General features: G+C 46.0%; 1 protein-coding gene across 1 annotated transcript; it reads right to left on the bottom strand.

Moving 5' to 3' along the window:
- Window positions 1-11,560: 11,560 nt before the first annotated feature.
- Window positions 11,561-12,970, bottom strand: LOC131664180 (ATP-dependent DNA helicase PIF1-like). Its single transcript, XM_058935070.1, has one exon. The coding sequence runs from the start codon at window positions 12,968-12,970 to the stop codon at window positions 11,561-11,563; it is 1,410 nt and encodes a 469-aa protein (XP_058791053.1).
- Window positions 12,971-14,695: the final 1,725 nt, after the last annotated feature.

The raw sequence follows: 14,695 nt of genomic DNA, 5'->3' as shown, positions 1-14,695 counted from the left end.
TAATTATAGCTTTACTCAAGACAAATATTGACGTATTACATAATGATATGTATACGCATAATAAAATATCTAGCTGTGAATATTCATTTTATTACAATTACAGGCGACAGGCCCAGCAAGAATAAAAGTTGCTAAAAATTGATCGAAATAATAGAAAATTTTAAGGTATAAATAATAGTTTTCAGCATCCGTGCTACTGTTATTTAGATTTCGCTACTTTCAAAAGTTCAGAAACAATTGAAAACTTTTGATTGAGACACAGTGAGCTGTAAAGTGTATAATTGAATTATAGACGGGATAAATACAAGTAACCATTAATTATTCGTTAATGAATTATATCTTTTAAGATCAATGGAACTGAATTTATAGTATATTGAAAAATTAATTTACTAGATAGTAGTAAAAAAATCAATGTAAACGTCACCTAGTGGTCAACGAAGTAAATCAAAAATTTTTGTCTTACAATACTTTGAAAGATGTATGCATGTCAATGAATAAGATTTTAATGCCTACTGGCCTGCAATTTTTAACCTTTCTTGATGGTTAAATACATATTTGTGACACTTATCGAGAGCATCCGTGCTATTGTTATGTTGATTTCATTACTTTCGAATGTTTAAAAACGAATTAGATAATCATTTTGTAAGGGATGCCATATAACCCTTACAATACGGATGTAAATCAAGCTTTTGTTGTTTGAGCTTGCTTGTGAGCGTGAGTATTAAGAAATCGTCCAAGAGAAAAAATGTGTTATTGGAGGGTCATATACATTGCCCGTATAATTTTTATATAAATCACTATCAACCAATTGTGAGATTTTGAGAAATAAAAATTATAAAAGCATTCATGCAACGTTTTACTTTGTCAAAAGTTTTTTTTTTTTATATTTCACTTCTTTCAATGCAAGTACTTACGTACGCATTGCATAAGGTGATCAATTGGCGTATATTTTTGTATTTATTTTCAATGATTACAATCCAAGTACTTTTTATTGATTGAGATTTTTCAATCATGTGATGGTAAAGATTATTATCTTTTTTTAGGGCCTTTAATCTGCTCTAAAAATATTTTATAAATGTCTTTCGATCCTTTAGGCCATGGCTTTTTAACACATGAAGAATCAGAAACATGAAACCAGTTTGTCTCTTCGCGTAATACATTGAATAATGTCCATGTTCAACATCTTTCCCACTATGGAAAATACCAGTTATTACTCTAAAATATTTATCACCGATAGAAAGTTTAGTCTTTGGCACTTCATTAATCTTAAATCCAGTTAATTTTGTCTTGTTTGAAAATAATGATAGTCTGATTATCAAAATTTTTTCGGGCTGAATACAAAGAGATAATTTATGTTGTTTTTCATATTTACAGTTATCATCACAATGTTCTCGAACATCACGCCATACATTAATATTCTCATCAATAATTTGTTGCAATGTATAAGCGCCCTTAATTTCGGTGTTTAAATACAAAGTTAAAATATAATTTGATTTTGTAATAGGGTCGGGTCTAAAATCACATCCCGGGGATCTAATTCCAATTGATAGTTCATGTTCAGTAAGTTTACGTATTATTTCAAATTTTGTGCACATATCCAACAAAAAATCTGCAGCATCTTTTTGAATAAGCAGTGAATAATCCGTGTTGAGATAATTTGCAAGTGGAACCAAATCAATTGAAGTTTTAGAAATATATTTGTTGAATATTTGTAGAAGAATGTCTTGATGTTTACATTCAAGCAAACATTTTCTGATAAGTTGACAGTGAAATAGACTTTGTACACTGTAACGGGTTAAAACCGTTTAATAATTACGTCGCGTGATTATGCTAAGGGGACACGCGTGAATCGTTAATGCTCACTACTAATACGGGAGAGCACGAGAAAGCATACGCCGGTCAACCGATTATCGTTTATAACCTAGCTAAATTGAGTGGAAGCTATGTGAGGAGAGAATCAACGAAAACACTTGTTAGTATTATAGATCGGATGCTTTATTATTTTTCTAACTCACAAAGGTCGGCCCGCGAGTTTGTTTACACGCACGCTCGCTCATCGGCAACACGCTTTGCCGGTACGCTCGCTGCTCTCTGATATTAGAGCCTCACACGCACGCATCGAATACCGAAAGTTATTTATCCGACATGTAATTCCGATCGCGTAATTAAGCTGGCCAGCTTACCTTATAATCGTGAGTGATCGGAGACAGTCACAGCAACTCGCACAGCACGGAACAGTCGCTTATTGTTTTTGATATTCGCGAGCCGCGAACGCGCGCACGCACTGGTTTCGCCCTCGATGGCGAAACCTCACACACTCTCCCTGGATCTCTCGATCGGGCCTCTGACTCGCAGCTTGGCAGCTCCTCGGCGGCTACAATCCTGGATCACTGGCTGCTAGTTCACGAAGCGTACAGGCGGCTAGGGCACGTAAATCGGCGGTGGTAACAACAGAAGCGGGCGGGCTCAACTACAGTCGATGCTTCACTGGTTCAAATTCGTTCGCGCGCGTTCCGTCTGCTCGCGTGCCGAATTCCTTTATTACATATTTTTGTCCCCCCGGAAGGTGCTGCCCTCACGGACAACGATAAGGTCACGTAGTTAGCGCTAACTTGACGTTTACCGTCACAGCCCCCTTCCAGTCTGGGCCTATAGGGTCCTCGACGATGATTCAGTTAGCGCTATACTTTCCGAGGAGGAGATGAGGAAGGATAATAAAGGATTATAGTCCGAGTATTGTTAAATTTACGTTTTATTGGACGACAGGGTATTGTATCGGTGGTCCTGCCCACGGGGGCAGGACATCATCACCTGGTTGGCCTTGGTGGTAACTCCTGGCCCTGGTCGTCCAATGGAGGTCGGCCGCGCGCCTCCCACCCCAGTCTCTCCTGGACCAGGTCGACGTGTTGTCGCACGCGTGGGCAGCGGTCCGTACGGGTCACCCCGGGGTAGTGGCACACGTTGCACCCCTCCCACTGAGCGCGGGAGAGGGTGCCCCGTGGGAGCCCTCGCTCACGGGGGGTCAGAGGCAACCCGTTCCTACGGTTCGGGGCGGACCACAATGGTCTTTCGACCGTGGAATCCGCACCCGAGGGGCCCAGGACCACATTAATGTGGATGGGCCCCGTTGCCTGACCGCTTTGGCTCCCGTCCACATTGACCACCAGGGTTACCCCGCCTTCTTGCGAGCCCTGGTGCGGCGTGATCCCCGACCTGGTTTCCGGGGCCGTTGTTCTGGCCCCGGCGGTTGGAGACTGGGGGAGGTTCGAAGGATGGCCGCTCGCCGGGCCCTCGATGGCCTGGCGGAGGCGTTGTTGCACCTCCCTTAGGGCCGACGCGAACTGGCGACGGCGGGACACCACTCTCTCCCAGTGGTCAAGATCTGCTGGGTGGTGTCCCGCGGCCGTGTACGCATCATATTCCGCGTACACAGCCCACTGGAGGGCGTTGAGGGTCGTCCATCCTCGCTCGACCTCCCTCAACCCCTCGACAATGTCCTCCCAGGTCCTTTTGCCAGAGGGTGGTGCCTGGCTCGGGAACCTGGGGGGCCAGCTCGCGTCGGGGGCACCCTCTTTCGTTTGGGTGCCCACTGATACCGTGGGGACCCTCATAGGGATGGGCCCCTTTGGTGGTCCGGATGGTGGTGTGGCGTCGCTGCGCGTGATGCCGGGTGTCGTTGCCGGCGTTGTGGGGGTTTCCTCGTCCGGGAGCTCTTCTATGAGCACGGATGATGAGCTCTCGTGAGCTCGCACCCGTGCTCGCTCCTCTTCCTCCTTTTTCTGGGCGAGTAGGTGGAGCGCGGCATGGACCACCCCCTCGACGGCGGGACCTAAGTCCAGGCCGATGAGGGCGGCTGCCGCCTGCTCGAATTGATCGAGGGTGATCTGCATCCTGTAAATGTCCGGCGAATTAGTATCCTAAAAACAACTTTGAATATCGAAGGTGGGCGCCTGTTCGGCTGCCCAGGGCCTTCGTCGCCGGAATCGAAGGTGGGGTCCTTGGCGTCGGTCTCCCAGGTCCTTCGTTCGCCGTGCATCATGCATCTACGGTTGTCGCTTTCGGTGGTCTGCCCCTCTTCCTCTTCACGATGATGGGAGGAGGGGCTCGTGTCGTTTGTCGATGTTGTGTGGTGTGTGTTGTTAGCGCGGACTTCCGAGGTCTTCCTCGTGGGCGCTTCGTCGGGTTAGTAGGAGGGATATGTAGCGGGACTCGGCTGGGGGGATTACGGCGAGTACGGCGAGGTGAGTTCGGGATTGTCGCATCGTCATTTCGAAGTGTATTATCTGAAGTGTTGGCGCTCCCGTTTCCGTGTATCGATGTATCGCTCGCATTAGGCGGGACGTTCATCGCCTCGGCTCCCTCGGTGGTAGAGGTCCCGTCGTCATCTCGCGTGCGAGGCCCATTTGCCGGTATGTCGTCGTCTCGTCCATAATAGGGTTTGAGGTCCTTAGCATGTACTAGCTCTGTGACCTCTTCCTGTTGATTGGCGAGGCGATATGAGTTGGCGCCGAGTACCTTTGTGACGATAAAGGGGCCGATGAACTTGGGTGCTAACTTCGCGGAGATGCCCTGTGCCGCGCAGGACAATATGCGCTTCTTTTTCCACACCCAATCACCTTCTTTGAACCTGTGGTCCCTGTGTTTGGCATTGTAGTACTTAGACTGCCTCCGGGACTCATCCGAGGCGCTCTCGTGAGCTTGTTGAATGGCGGAACGGCTCTTCTGCATGTACTCGTTCCATTGTCCGATTCGAAGCAAACTCTCTTCCTGTTCGGCGAGCTCGTCCATCCGTTTCCGGAGAGTGTTCGGGGCTCCCGGTTGTCTGCCGTAATTGAGCATGGCCGGACTAACCCCGGTAGAACTATGGACGGCCGTATTCAGCGCGAACATGAGTTCAGGTAGCGCTCGGTCCCATTCCCTATGATTCCCCTGCAGATACGACGTAATCATCGTCTTCAGGCTGCGGTTAACCCTTTCCGTAGGGTTGGCCTGCGGGGTATAGGTTGAGGTGAAGGTCCGTTTTATCCCCTGGTCTCTCAGGTATCCGTCCACCAACTGATTGCGGAACTCGGTGCCGTTGTCAGACAAGAAGATCTTGGGTGTGCCGAAACGTAGGATTATTCGTTCCCGAAGTTCCTTCACGATCGTCTTGCCGTTAGCACTACGTATGGGTATGCATTCGACCCATCGTGTGAATACGTCGATGAATACCAAGACGTATTCGTGCCCTCGTGGGCTCTTTGGGAAGGGTCCGGCGATGTCGCCCGCAACCACTTGCCAAGGCATAGACCATGTTCGGTCCTGCATGAGCCCGCGCGGTGGCCGTTGCTCGACCTTGCACTGTTGGCAGACCTGGCACTTCTGGACGTATCCCTTCACGTCCGAGTACATTCCCGGCCAGTAATAGGACTGGGCGACACGGGCGAAGGTCTTCTCGCGTCCTAAGTGTCCTGCTGTCTCTAGGTCGTGATTTTCGAACAGCACCGCTTTGCGTTCTTCTGGGGGCACGACGAGTTTCCCTTCATCGCCATACTGATCTCCTCCTGGATGGTCATAATTCGGCTTTCGGTGATACATCACCCGGCCGACCACCTTCCAATCCGGGTATTGCTCTGGTTGACCCTCGACGCATCGGAATTGATCCGTGTACCAGGCGCTGTCCCTTGGCTTCGGCTGGTCCATTGCGCCAACCTCTGCCTTCGTGGGCTCGAAAGCGCGTGATAAGGCGTCGGGCAATACGTTGTCTGCCCCCTTTCGGTATTCAATCTCGAAAGTATGGCCTTGAAGTTGTAAGGCCCATCGGGCAAGACGTCCAATTGGATTCTTCAGGTTGTATAGCCATTTCAGGCTATTGTGGTCAGTTACCACCCTGAACGGGTACGCTTCTATGTATGGGCGAAACTTTTGGATGGCCCACACGACCGCCAAGCATTCGCGCTCCGTAGCTGAGTAGTTTTGCTCAGCCGGATTAAGGACTCTGCTAGCGTACTCTATGATTCGGTCGCCGTCTCCTGCCTTTTGTAACAGGACGGCCCCGATTCCGGTAGCGCTAGCATCTGTCTCCAGCACGTACTGCCCATCTGGTTCTGGTAATCCCAGGCATGGTGCGGACATCATGAGTGCCTTAATTTTGGCGAAGGCTTGTTCCTGTTCCTCTCCCCACACATATTCGCTCTTTTTTCCTGTTAACCTCATTAACGGTTGAGCGTGTGTGGCGAAGTCGGTCAAGAATCTGCGGTACCACGAAGCTACCCCCAGGAAGGTGCGCAGCTGTCGCACGTTCCCTGGTCTTGGGTACTCCATGATAGAGCGCACTTTTTCAGGGTCCGGTCTGATCCCTTCGCGGTTGATCAGCAGGCCGAGGTATTTGGCTTCAGACTTGCAGAAGACGCTTTTCTCTCGATTGATCGAGAGGCCGGCTTCGCACACCCTGTCCAACACGGTTTTTAAGTGTCGTAGGTGATCCTCGAAACTGGACGATACCACTATGATATCGTCCAAATAGGCGAAGGCGAATTCGCCTAGTTCGGGACCGATCACACTATCGATCAACCGCTGGAAGGTGGCACCGGCGTACGAGAGGCCGAACGGCATTCGTACGAACTGGAAATGTCCCAGTCCAGGTACGGTAAAGGCCGTAATCGGCCGAGATTCGATCTTGAGTGGGATCTGGTGATACGCGCTACTGAGGTCGAGCGTAGATATATAGCGCGCATTTCGCAAACGCCTTAGTATATCTTGCATAAACGGCAAGGGATACGCATTCGGCTCTGTGACTTTATTGACCTTTCGGAAGTCAATACAAAATCGGTATGAGCCGTCCTTCTTGCGTATCATGACCACTGGGCTCGACCAGCCACTGTCGGCTGGTTCGATTACCCCTTGGGTCAACATTTCCCTTACCAGTCTATGCATTTCTTGCTCGACCTTGTGCGATACTGGATAGTAACGCTGTTTAATCGGCTTCGTATCACCGACCCGAATCTCGTGCTCGATGCCTGCCGCACATCCCAAGCCCGTCGGGGCTCGGGATAGGGCCTCGTTGATGGTCTTCTGCAGCATGGTCTGTTGCGTAGCCGTAACCTCGGCTAGTCCGATTGTGGCTAATCTCGGACCAGCCTCCAAACTAGCTACTTCCAGCTCCATTTTGGCCTGCGATCCCTTGAACAGCAACGTGTTGTCGTCTGGATCAAGTACCGCTCTGAACAACCTGACGAAGTTCACTCCTAAAATACATTCTTCGACGAGGGTAGGGAGGATGGCTACTCTCGTCGGCATCGTCAATCCTCCCACGGTAAAAGGTAGCATGGCGTGACCGACGATCGTTAACTTACGACCGTCTGGTAATCCTGCCGTTCCCGCGTGGGTGGTATCTAATCTGACGCCTAGCACAGTCGCTATTTGTAGAGCATTACTACCCATGGCTGTGGTAGAAGCTCCCGGATCGTAGAGGGCCCGTATTTGGAAGTCCCCTATCTTCACCGGTAGCCACCAACGCGTCTCCTGTTCCGGGGAATATCGGGAAACAGTTTCGACGGCTCCACAGCTTTCCCCTTTATTTGTTATAGCGCTAACCATTGTGCTCTTGCGTGGTCGAGTGACGTTACTTGTCGTCCGAGCCCCTTTGGTTCGGACGATCGGAGTTTCCATGAGGTTCTTCTTCGACGGTTTATTTGCCTTAGCCCGTGCCCCCGAGGGCGTGTGCGATCCGTACGTCACCGCCTCGGCTGGTCTAGGGTCTTTGGCTTTACCAGCGTCGAAACCTTTCTTCTCCGAGCGCACTCTTTCGCCACGCTTATCCTTGGCGTCAGCAATGGAGTTCTCGTCCTCGACGCCCAACACGCTCGCCCTTAACGACGTAGGCTGTGTTGGCGGGGGCCGCGAGATCTCTTTGACGGGGTTTGGGTTATTGGATGAAGGAGTGGGATCAACCCCACCTAACCACTCCTTTGGTCGTTTCCCTTATTACACTGGGGACAGAACTTCCTATAATAACCCAGTAGGCCGCACTCGGCACATTTGATCGGCCCAGAGAACTCTCTTCCTCGTTTACGGGGAGTCTCCGGCCTTTTACTTCGGTCATCGGAAGTCGAACTTTTATCGGTGCGGTTATTCTTCATTTCCGCCGATATTTCCTTAAGGGATAACAGCATTTGGTTGAATACGTCGGTGGGGGGAACCTTCTTCTCACCATCGACGGCTTCCAGGCTCGGATTAGGTGCTGCCCCCGGGGGCGTCGGTGTGTAGACGACCTGGTGCGTCACCTTCTCGAGTACCTTTTCCATGCGTTCCAATCGATCGCTGACTTCCGGTTTATCACCGGACATGGAAGCCACTTTCCCTTTACGAGCCTTGCTCGCGTCGGTGCGGGGATGATATGCCATCTCAGGATACAAAGTCGACTGAGGGTCTGGCATCGTCCGCTCCATCCTCCGCTGATGCAAGTTGTGCTGGGCCGTCATGGCCAGGACGTTTAGGGTTCGTACGGAGTCCGCTTCTGATCTCCGTATTTGGCTTTGGATTTCCGGTAGGAGGTTGGTATGAAGCAGGTCTAGCTGACTCTCGTGTGTCATCCTGGGGTTTAGCCGACTCATTAGGCCCATCAGGTTCGCGATATACACGTTCGCGGGTTCGTCTGGGCCCTGATATCGGCCTTGTACCTCTTTGATTAGACGCTGCTGCTGTTGCCTGCTGGTTCCAAACCATACTCTGGCGTCTGCCTCGAAATCCGCGAAGGAGAACCATTCATTCCTCATCGCCTCGAACCATACAAGGGCAGGACCGGTGAGCAACTCGGAGACAGCCGTGAGCATCTCGTCTTCCGTGAGTCCAGCGCTGCTCCTCGAGTTTTCTAATCTCGTTAAGAAGGTGTCGATGCTCGCGTTGCCCTCTCCGGAGAACCTGAGCTTCCATCCCCTGACGATGCGGCCGACGTCCCTTATTGTGGATAACGGGCTCGACGTCTGTTGGGATGACCACATGCTCGGCGGGTGGTTGCTCACTTCAGCATTAACTCCACCGAGTTGATGCTGTCCACCCTCTCCAAAAGGGGGCGTTCGGCGGGGGGTCCTGTCGGGGGCCCCCGTGGGCCTTAGGCCTGGTCCGGCTGGAGTGCTCTGGGGTAGCTTTGCGTCGTAATGGCATGTGAAAGTGTCCTGGAATGCGACACTCCTACGCGTGTTTTCGGGTTGCGGTTCCTCCTTGGAAATGTTTGATTCGTCTTGCCGCGTACTTTTGTTCGCGGCATTCTCCAGTTCCGTAATCCTGGTCGCAAGGTTGTCCATGTGTTCCTGCGCCCTGACGTTAGTCTGGACGATTTCTTGCATAACTTGGGTAAGGTCAGACGCATTTCTATTTCGCGATTCTTGGACCTCCCATTTCCTCTCATGTTCCCTGCATCGGAAAATGAGGTCTTGAATCATAATTGCGAATGCCGGCGGGAGTTTAAACTGGAATCCTTCGTCAGTTGTTATAGTAATTTCTTTATTGCTATTTGATTTTTCTCCGCTGTCCAGGGCATTCGCGATGTTTATCGCGGTTTTCTGAACCCGCGATATTACGTCCGCACTCTGTAGTAATTGGGCTAGCGGGTGTTCTCCTTCCTGCTCGGATGCTGTGTGTTCCTGGCATAGGGACACGATTAGCTCTGAGCGTAGGGCGGCTCTTTTGGCTGGACTGCTGTTTTGGTGTTCGACTTCCGCAAAATCTGCTGCGGAATATTCGCCGAGTAGCCAGTTATGCAGTCGGGCAGCTCTCGAGAGCTTGCTCCCGCTAGTCTTGAGCTCCAGCTGGTCGAGGTATTCTTCTATCTCCTCTTCCTGGAGCGTCCATACCCAATTCTCTACTTCAGTATGAGTGCGGTCCATGATTTGCTGTTAGGTTACTTGCGGTTGAATTTGTTTGTAAAAATGCAGGTATTATACGCGCGTGCGAGTGTTATATTAAAATTCGTGCGCCGAATTGAAGAATAAAAAAAATTTTTATTTGCCAACACTGGGCTTGATCAAGGGCGCTTAATGAATTAATTGCCGAAAGATTCTTTGCTCGTAAATACGCAATATAATGATCCTACCTATCAGACGTACTAACTGTTTGTTAGCACGGCTGTGTGAGTTAGTATCTAAAATATTGTAATGAGCGTTGTGCGTAAACACCAATAATCGCAGACAATAATATTAAAAAAACTATGCTAACACAATACAATGTCGAACAAAATTATTCAATTGAATTAATCCCGTTTGAAAATTGCCGGTGTTAGTTTTTCCCGGGGCCAACGGGTATAATATTATTTGCGGCAATTTTCAAGATTCGTTGGTGTTTACGTTCTAGAATCTTTCGGTCGCACTCGCACGCGTTCACAGGTTTTGTTTACAAATTTTCGCCGCGGCGGGCCTTCGCAAGCTAGCTAACAGGTATTGTTTACACTGGTGGCTTTCGGTGTCGAGTGCGCACAACAACACTTGACTGCCACCTGAGCTATTGGTTGACCGAGCGCAAGGTTAATATAAAGAACCGGTGTTTTGCACAATCAAAAACACCGTAGGTTCTTTGACGTTGGGCGCCATGTAACGGGTTAAAACCGTTTAATAATTACGTCGCGTGATTATGCTAAGGGGACACGCGTGAATCGTTAATGCTCACTACTAATACGGGAGAGCACGAGAAAGCATACGCCGGTCAACCGATTATCGTTTATAACCTAGCTAAATTGAGTGGAAGCTATGTGAGGAGAGAATCAACGAAAACACTTGTTAGTATTATAGATCGGATGCTTTATTATTTTTCTAACTCACAAAGGTCGGCCCGCGAGTTTGTTTACACGCACGCTCGCTCATCGGCAACACGCTTTGCCGGTACGCTCGCTGCTCTCTGATATTAGAGCCTCACACGCACGCATCGAATACCGAAAGTTATTTATCCGACATGTAATTCCGATCGCGTAATTAAGCTGGCCAGCTTACCTTATAATCGTGAGTGATCGGAGACAGTCACAGCAACTCGCACAGCACGGAACAGTCGCTTATTGTTTTTGATATTCGCGAGCCGCGAACGCGCGCACGCACTGGTTTCGCCCTCGATGGCGAAACCTCACACACTCTCCCTGGATCTCTCGATCGGGCCTCTGACTCGCAGCTTGGCAGCTCCTCGGCGGCTACAATCCTGGATCACTGGCTGCTAGTTCACGAAGCGTACAGGCGGCTAGGGCACGTAAATCGGCGGTGGTAACAACAGAAGCGGGCGGGCTCAACTACAGTCGATGCTTCACTGGTTCAAATTCGTTCGCGCGCGTTCCGTCTGCTCGCGTGCCGAATTCCTTTATTACATATTTTTGTCCCCCCGGAAGGTGCTGCCCTCACGGACAACGATAAGGTCACGTAGTTAGCGCTAACTTGACGTTTACCGTCACAACACATGATTTTGCATAAGATAAGCTATTTTTATCTTTTAATAATAAAGTCATTCAATGGGCATTCAAGAATACTATTACGATTGTCTGCTTGAATCTGCATGACGTGAAACAGACCATATACTGTCAAATATTTTATTATTTTTGTATGGATCAATAACTGAGACAAAAAGGAAACTGTTCTCTAATAATGAATACTTGATCCATTATTTGGAATGGGTATTGTAATCGTTTGATAAAATACTCTTGATTCGATTGAAGTTTAATGGTAACGCTATCTATACCTGTTTTTCCTTTGCTCACTGCAATAACTGTTGCTATCGTTCCATTAACTAATCCGATAGAAACATCAATATTCCTTCGTATCATAATTTTGCAGCCTATTTTTATTTCGATCACTCGAGAAATACCGCATGCATTGTCATCGCCTTGATCTAAAATTTTCGAAACCCTTTTTTCTAATCTTTTGGGGCACTTGTAAGAATCATTCGCAATTAACTTTATCTCTTCTGCTTGTAACTTATCCAACATGGTTTTATTAAGTATTGTACACATATCTTTAGTTGGCATCAAGCATACTGTATCATTAGGTAAATTATTCAAATATTCGCACAATTCATGAAGAGAAATTGAAGGAGTATGAATGGAAAAAGAAATCTTTCTTTTTTGTAATATTTCTATATCAGAGTTGGTTAAATAACCTAGTCTCAATTTAGCTAAAATTTCTGAGTGATCTTTATCATTTTTCTGTCTCATATTTATAGTCAATTCTTCACATTCGAACAAGGCCCATAAATTAAATGACGACATTCCTTTAATATATTTTTCAATTTGCGATCTTGTAAGTGTAATGAAAGCAAAATCTTCTCGCACAGGTGGTAGTTGCAGTAAATCTCCAAATACTATAATATGTATTTTACGAAACCAACCGTCTTCTTTGTCCGATGTACCAAAAATCTCTACCAGACGTAAATGGATATATATAAGGGTTATATTTGATATCATCGAAATCTCATCAATGATAATAAAGTCTACATCCTTAAAACTTTGCCGTACTCTTTTCAACGTATTAACGGATAGAGATTTATATTTTGCCGTGCCTCCTTGCTCTACAGGTAATTGTAATAATCTATGGATTGTCAATCCCTCAATATTAAATGCTGCGATACCTGTTGGAGCCGCAACAGCGGTATTTTTGTTTCTCTTTCGTTTGTTCCATAAAACCAAGTTTTCAATCAGATAACTTTTACCAGTACCTTCAAATCCGCTAACGAACATTCTCATTACTTTACTGCCGGATGATATTGTAGATGTAATTGTATTAAATATTCTCAATTGATCATTATTGAAATTTTTGATAGATTCATCTAAGTCATCTAAGTCACTATCATTTTCTTTTTCACAAACCTTTTCAATCAAATCTTGAACATCTTTTATAACTTGTAATGCATCAAGAGGATCAGTATTTTCCAGATGTTCTGACGTTTGGGTCAACGTCTTTGCTAATTCTTGTTGCTCAATTAATTTATTAGCCTCATCCATGGCATTTTGAATCATTTGCATTTTATCATGATATTTAAGTGCTGCAGATAATTCATCCTTTATTTCAATAAAAGCATTATGATATGTGTCTTGTTTTCCTTTTAGTTCCTCAGTTTTTCTCCATGGTTTGAATAATATTAGTATAGAAAAATAATAAGGTTCAGGTTGTGTTTGAGGATTGTATTTCATGTGAAGAATTAAACGTGCTTGTTTTCTTTTTCTACAATATAAATGTTCGTCCATTTTATAAAATTCAGCTTTGCGAATTGGCTCTTTTTTCCATATATCAAAAAATCTAGCAAAATCGTATAAACACATAGTTTCTAACTCTTTAGGACGCTTTGGATAGTACGTATCTACTAAATTATCACAAAAAATGTCAGTTGAATCTTCAGGCAATAGCTCCAATACATCTTTTTGTTTTAATTTTCTCTTTTTCTCAAAACCAACGTCAACCTATAGAAAAGTAGTACTTGGATCAGTTTCATGAAGTGGATGGCCTAATAAAATATCAGCAGCTTCGATAGCTCCACATTCTCTGTGAGTAAGTCCGCGTAAACCTATGGTCCAAAGTCTACTAGCAAGAGATCTATTCAATGCTATATCAGAAAGATCAATATTACTTTTTTCACCTTTTGTCCCATAACATGTAACGTAATGTGTCAAAAGAAATGTCGATTCACCAATAAATTGAGCATCAGTGTTTCCTTCCCATAAAACTAATATAGCAGGTATATAATCATTTGTAAATCGTTCATTGAAATTTCGAGGCAAATCATAAAGCCTACTATTATTCTTCAACTTTCTACGATTTGTTATAGCCATGATAACAGCACGTAAAATAAACTCTTTTGTTATCTTTCGCGGAAATTCGAAACGGCAAGTACTTATAAAACCACTTCGTGTTTTATTTTTACGCATGCAGTAGTCATTATGTTTGTGTTGCTGATATTCCATAACTCTACGATATATATCTGGAGATGTATATTTATTGGGTATACGGCATGTAATGTTTTGCATTATAAATTTTTTTACATCTTCATTCGAAGATATGCCATATACTGGAGCATCCTTTATCCAGAAAATACAATGAAAATGAGGTAATCCTCGACCTTGATACTCACGAACATAATAGTAGTGCTCAATTTTTCCTATAGGTTTTGCGTCAGAAAGCAAATAAGCCATTATAGCTTTAAATTTTTGTTCGATGGAAATTGCAGCTGGAACAGGATAGTCCACGATAAGTTGACTGTTAGATCTACAATCATTATCCAGCGATTGATAATTTCGTATGAATTCCCCTAAATCGGGCCAGTTCCATTCTGCCGGACTTAACGTAACGAAAAATGTAACTGGACCATATTCTTGCGTCATACAATTCAGTTCTCTTCTTGGTCTTCGCCAGTATGCTTCAGTTCCTCTTAAGCGAGAAAAAATAGAATAAAGATTTGATTCTAAAACATTTTCGTCCAATTGATTCCTGAAACTCCCTGCAGTATATTTGTAACGTGTATCCAAAACATGTAACATGTGATAAATTCCTGCATTGAGATTTCTCATATTGCTATCATGTAGATAATAAAAAAGTAATTGTTTGCTTTCTCTAAATAGCGTATGTTTAGATGTTAATATATGTTTAATAAAATCAGAATCTCGTAATCTGATGTCTCTGGGACTACGTTGGCCACATTCGCCATAGGGATAGATGTCTGGAAAACATTTCAAATCTAAGTCCTTCTCATTGTA

The sequence above is a fragment of the Phymastichus coffea genome, unplaced genomic scaffold (genome assembly GCF_024137745.1).
Source record: "Phymastichus coffea isolate CEN01 unplaced genomic scaffold, Cenicafe_Pcof_1.1 PCOF00042, whole genome shotgun sequence".
Taxonomy (NCBI): Eukaryota; Metazoa; Arthropoda; class Insecta; order Hymenoptera; family Eulophidae; genus Phymastichus; species Phymastichus coffea.
The sequence above is the reverse complement of the archived record's forward strand: the minus strand, read 5'-3'. Positions and strand labels throughout refer to the sequence as shown.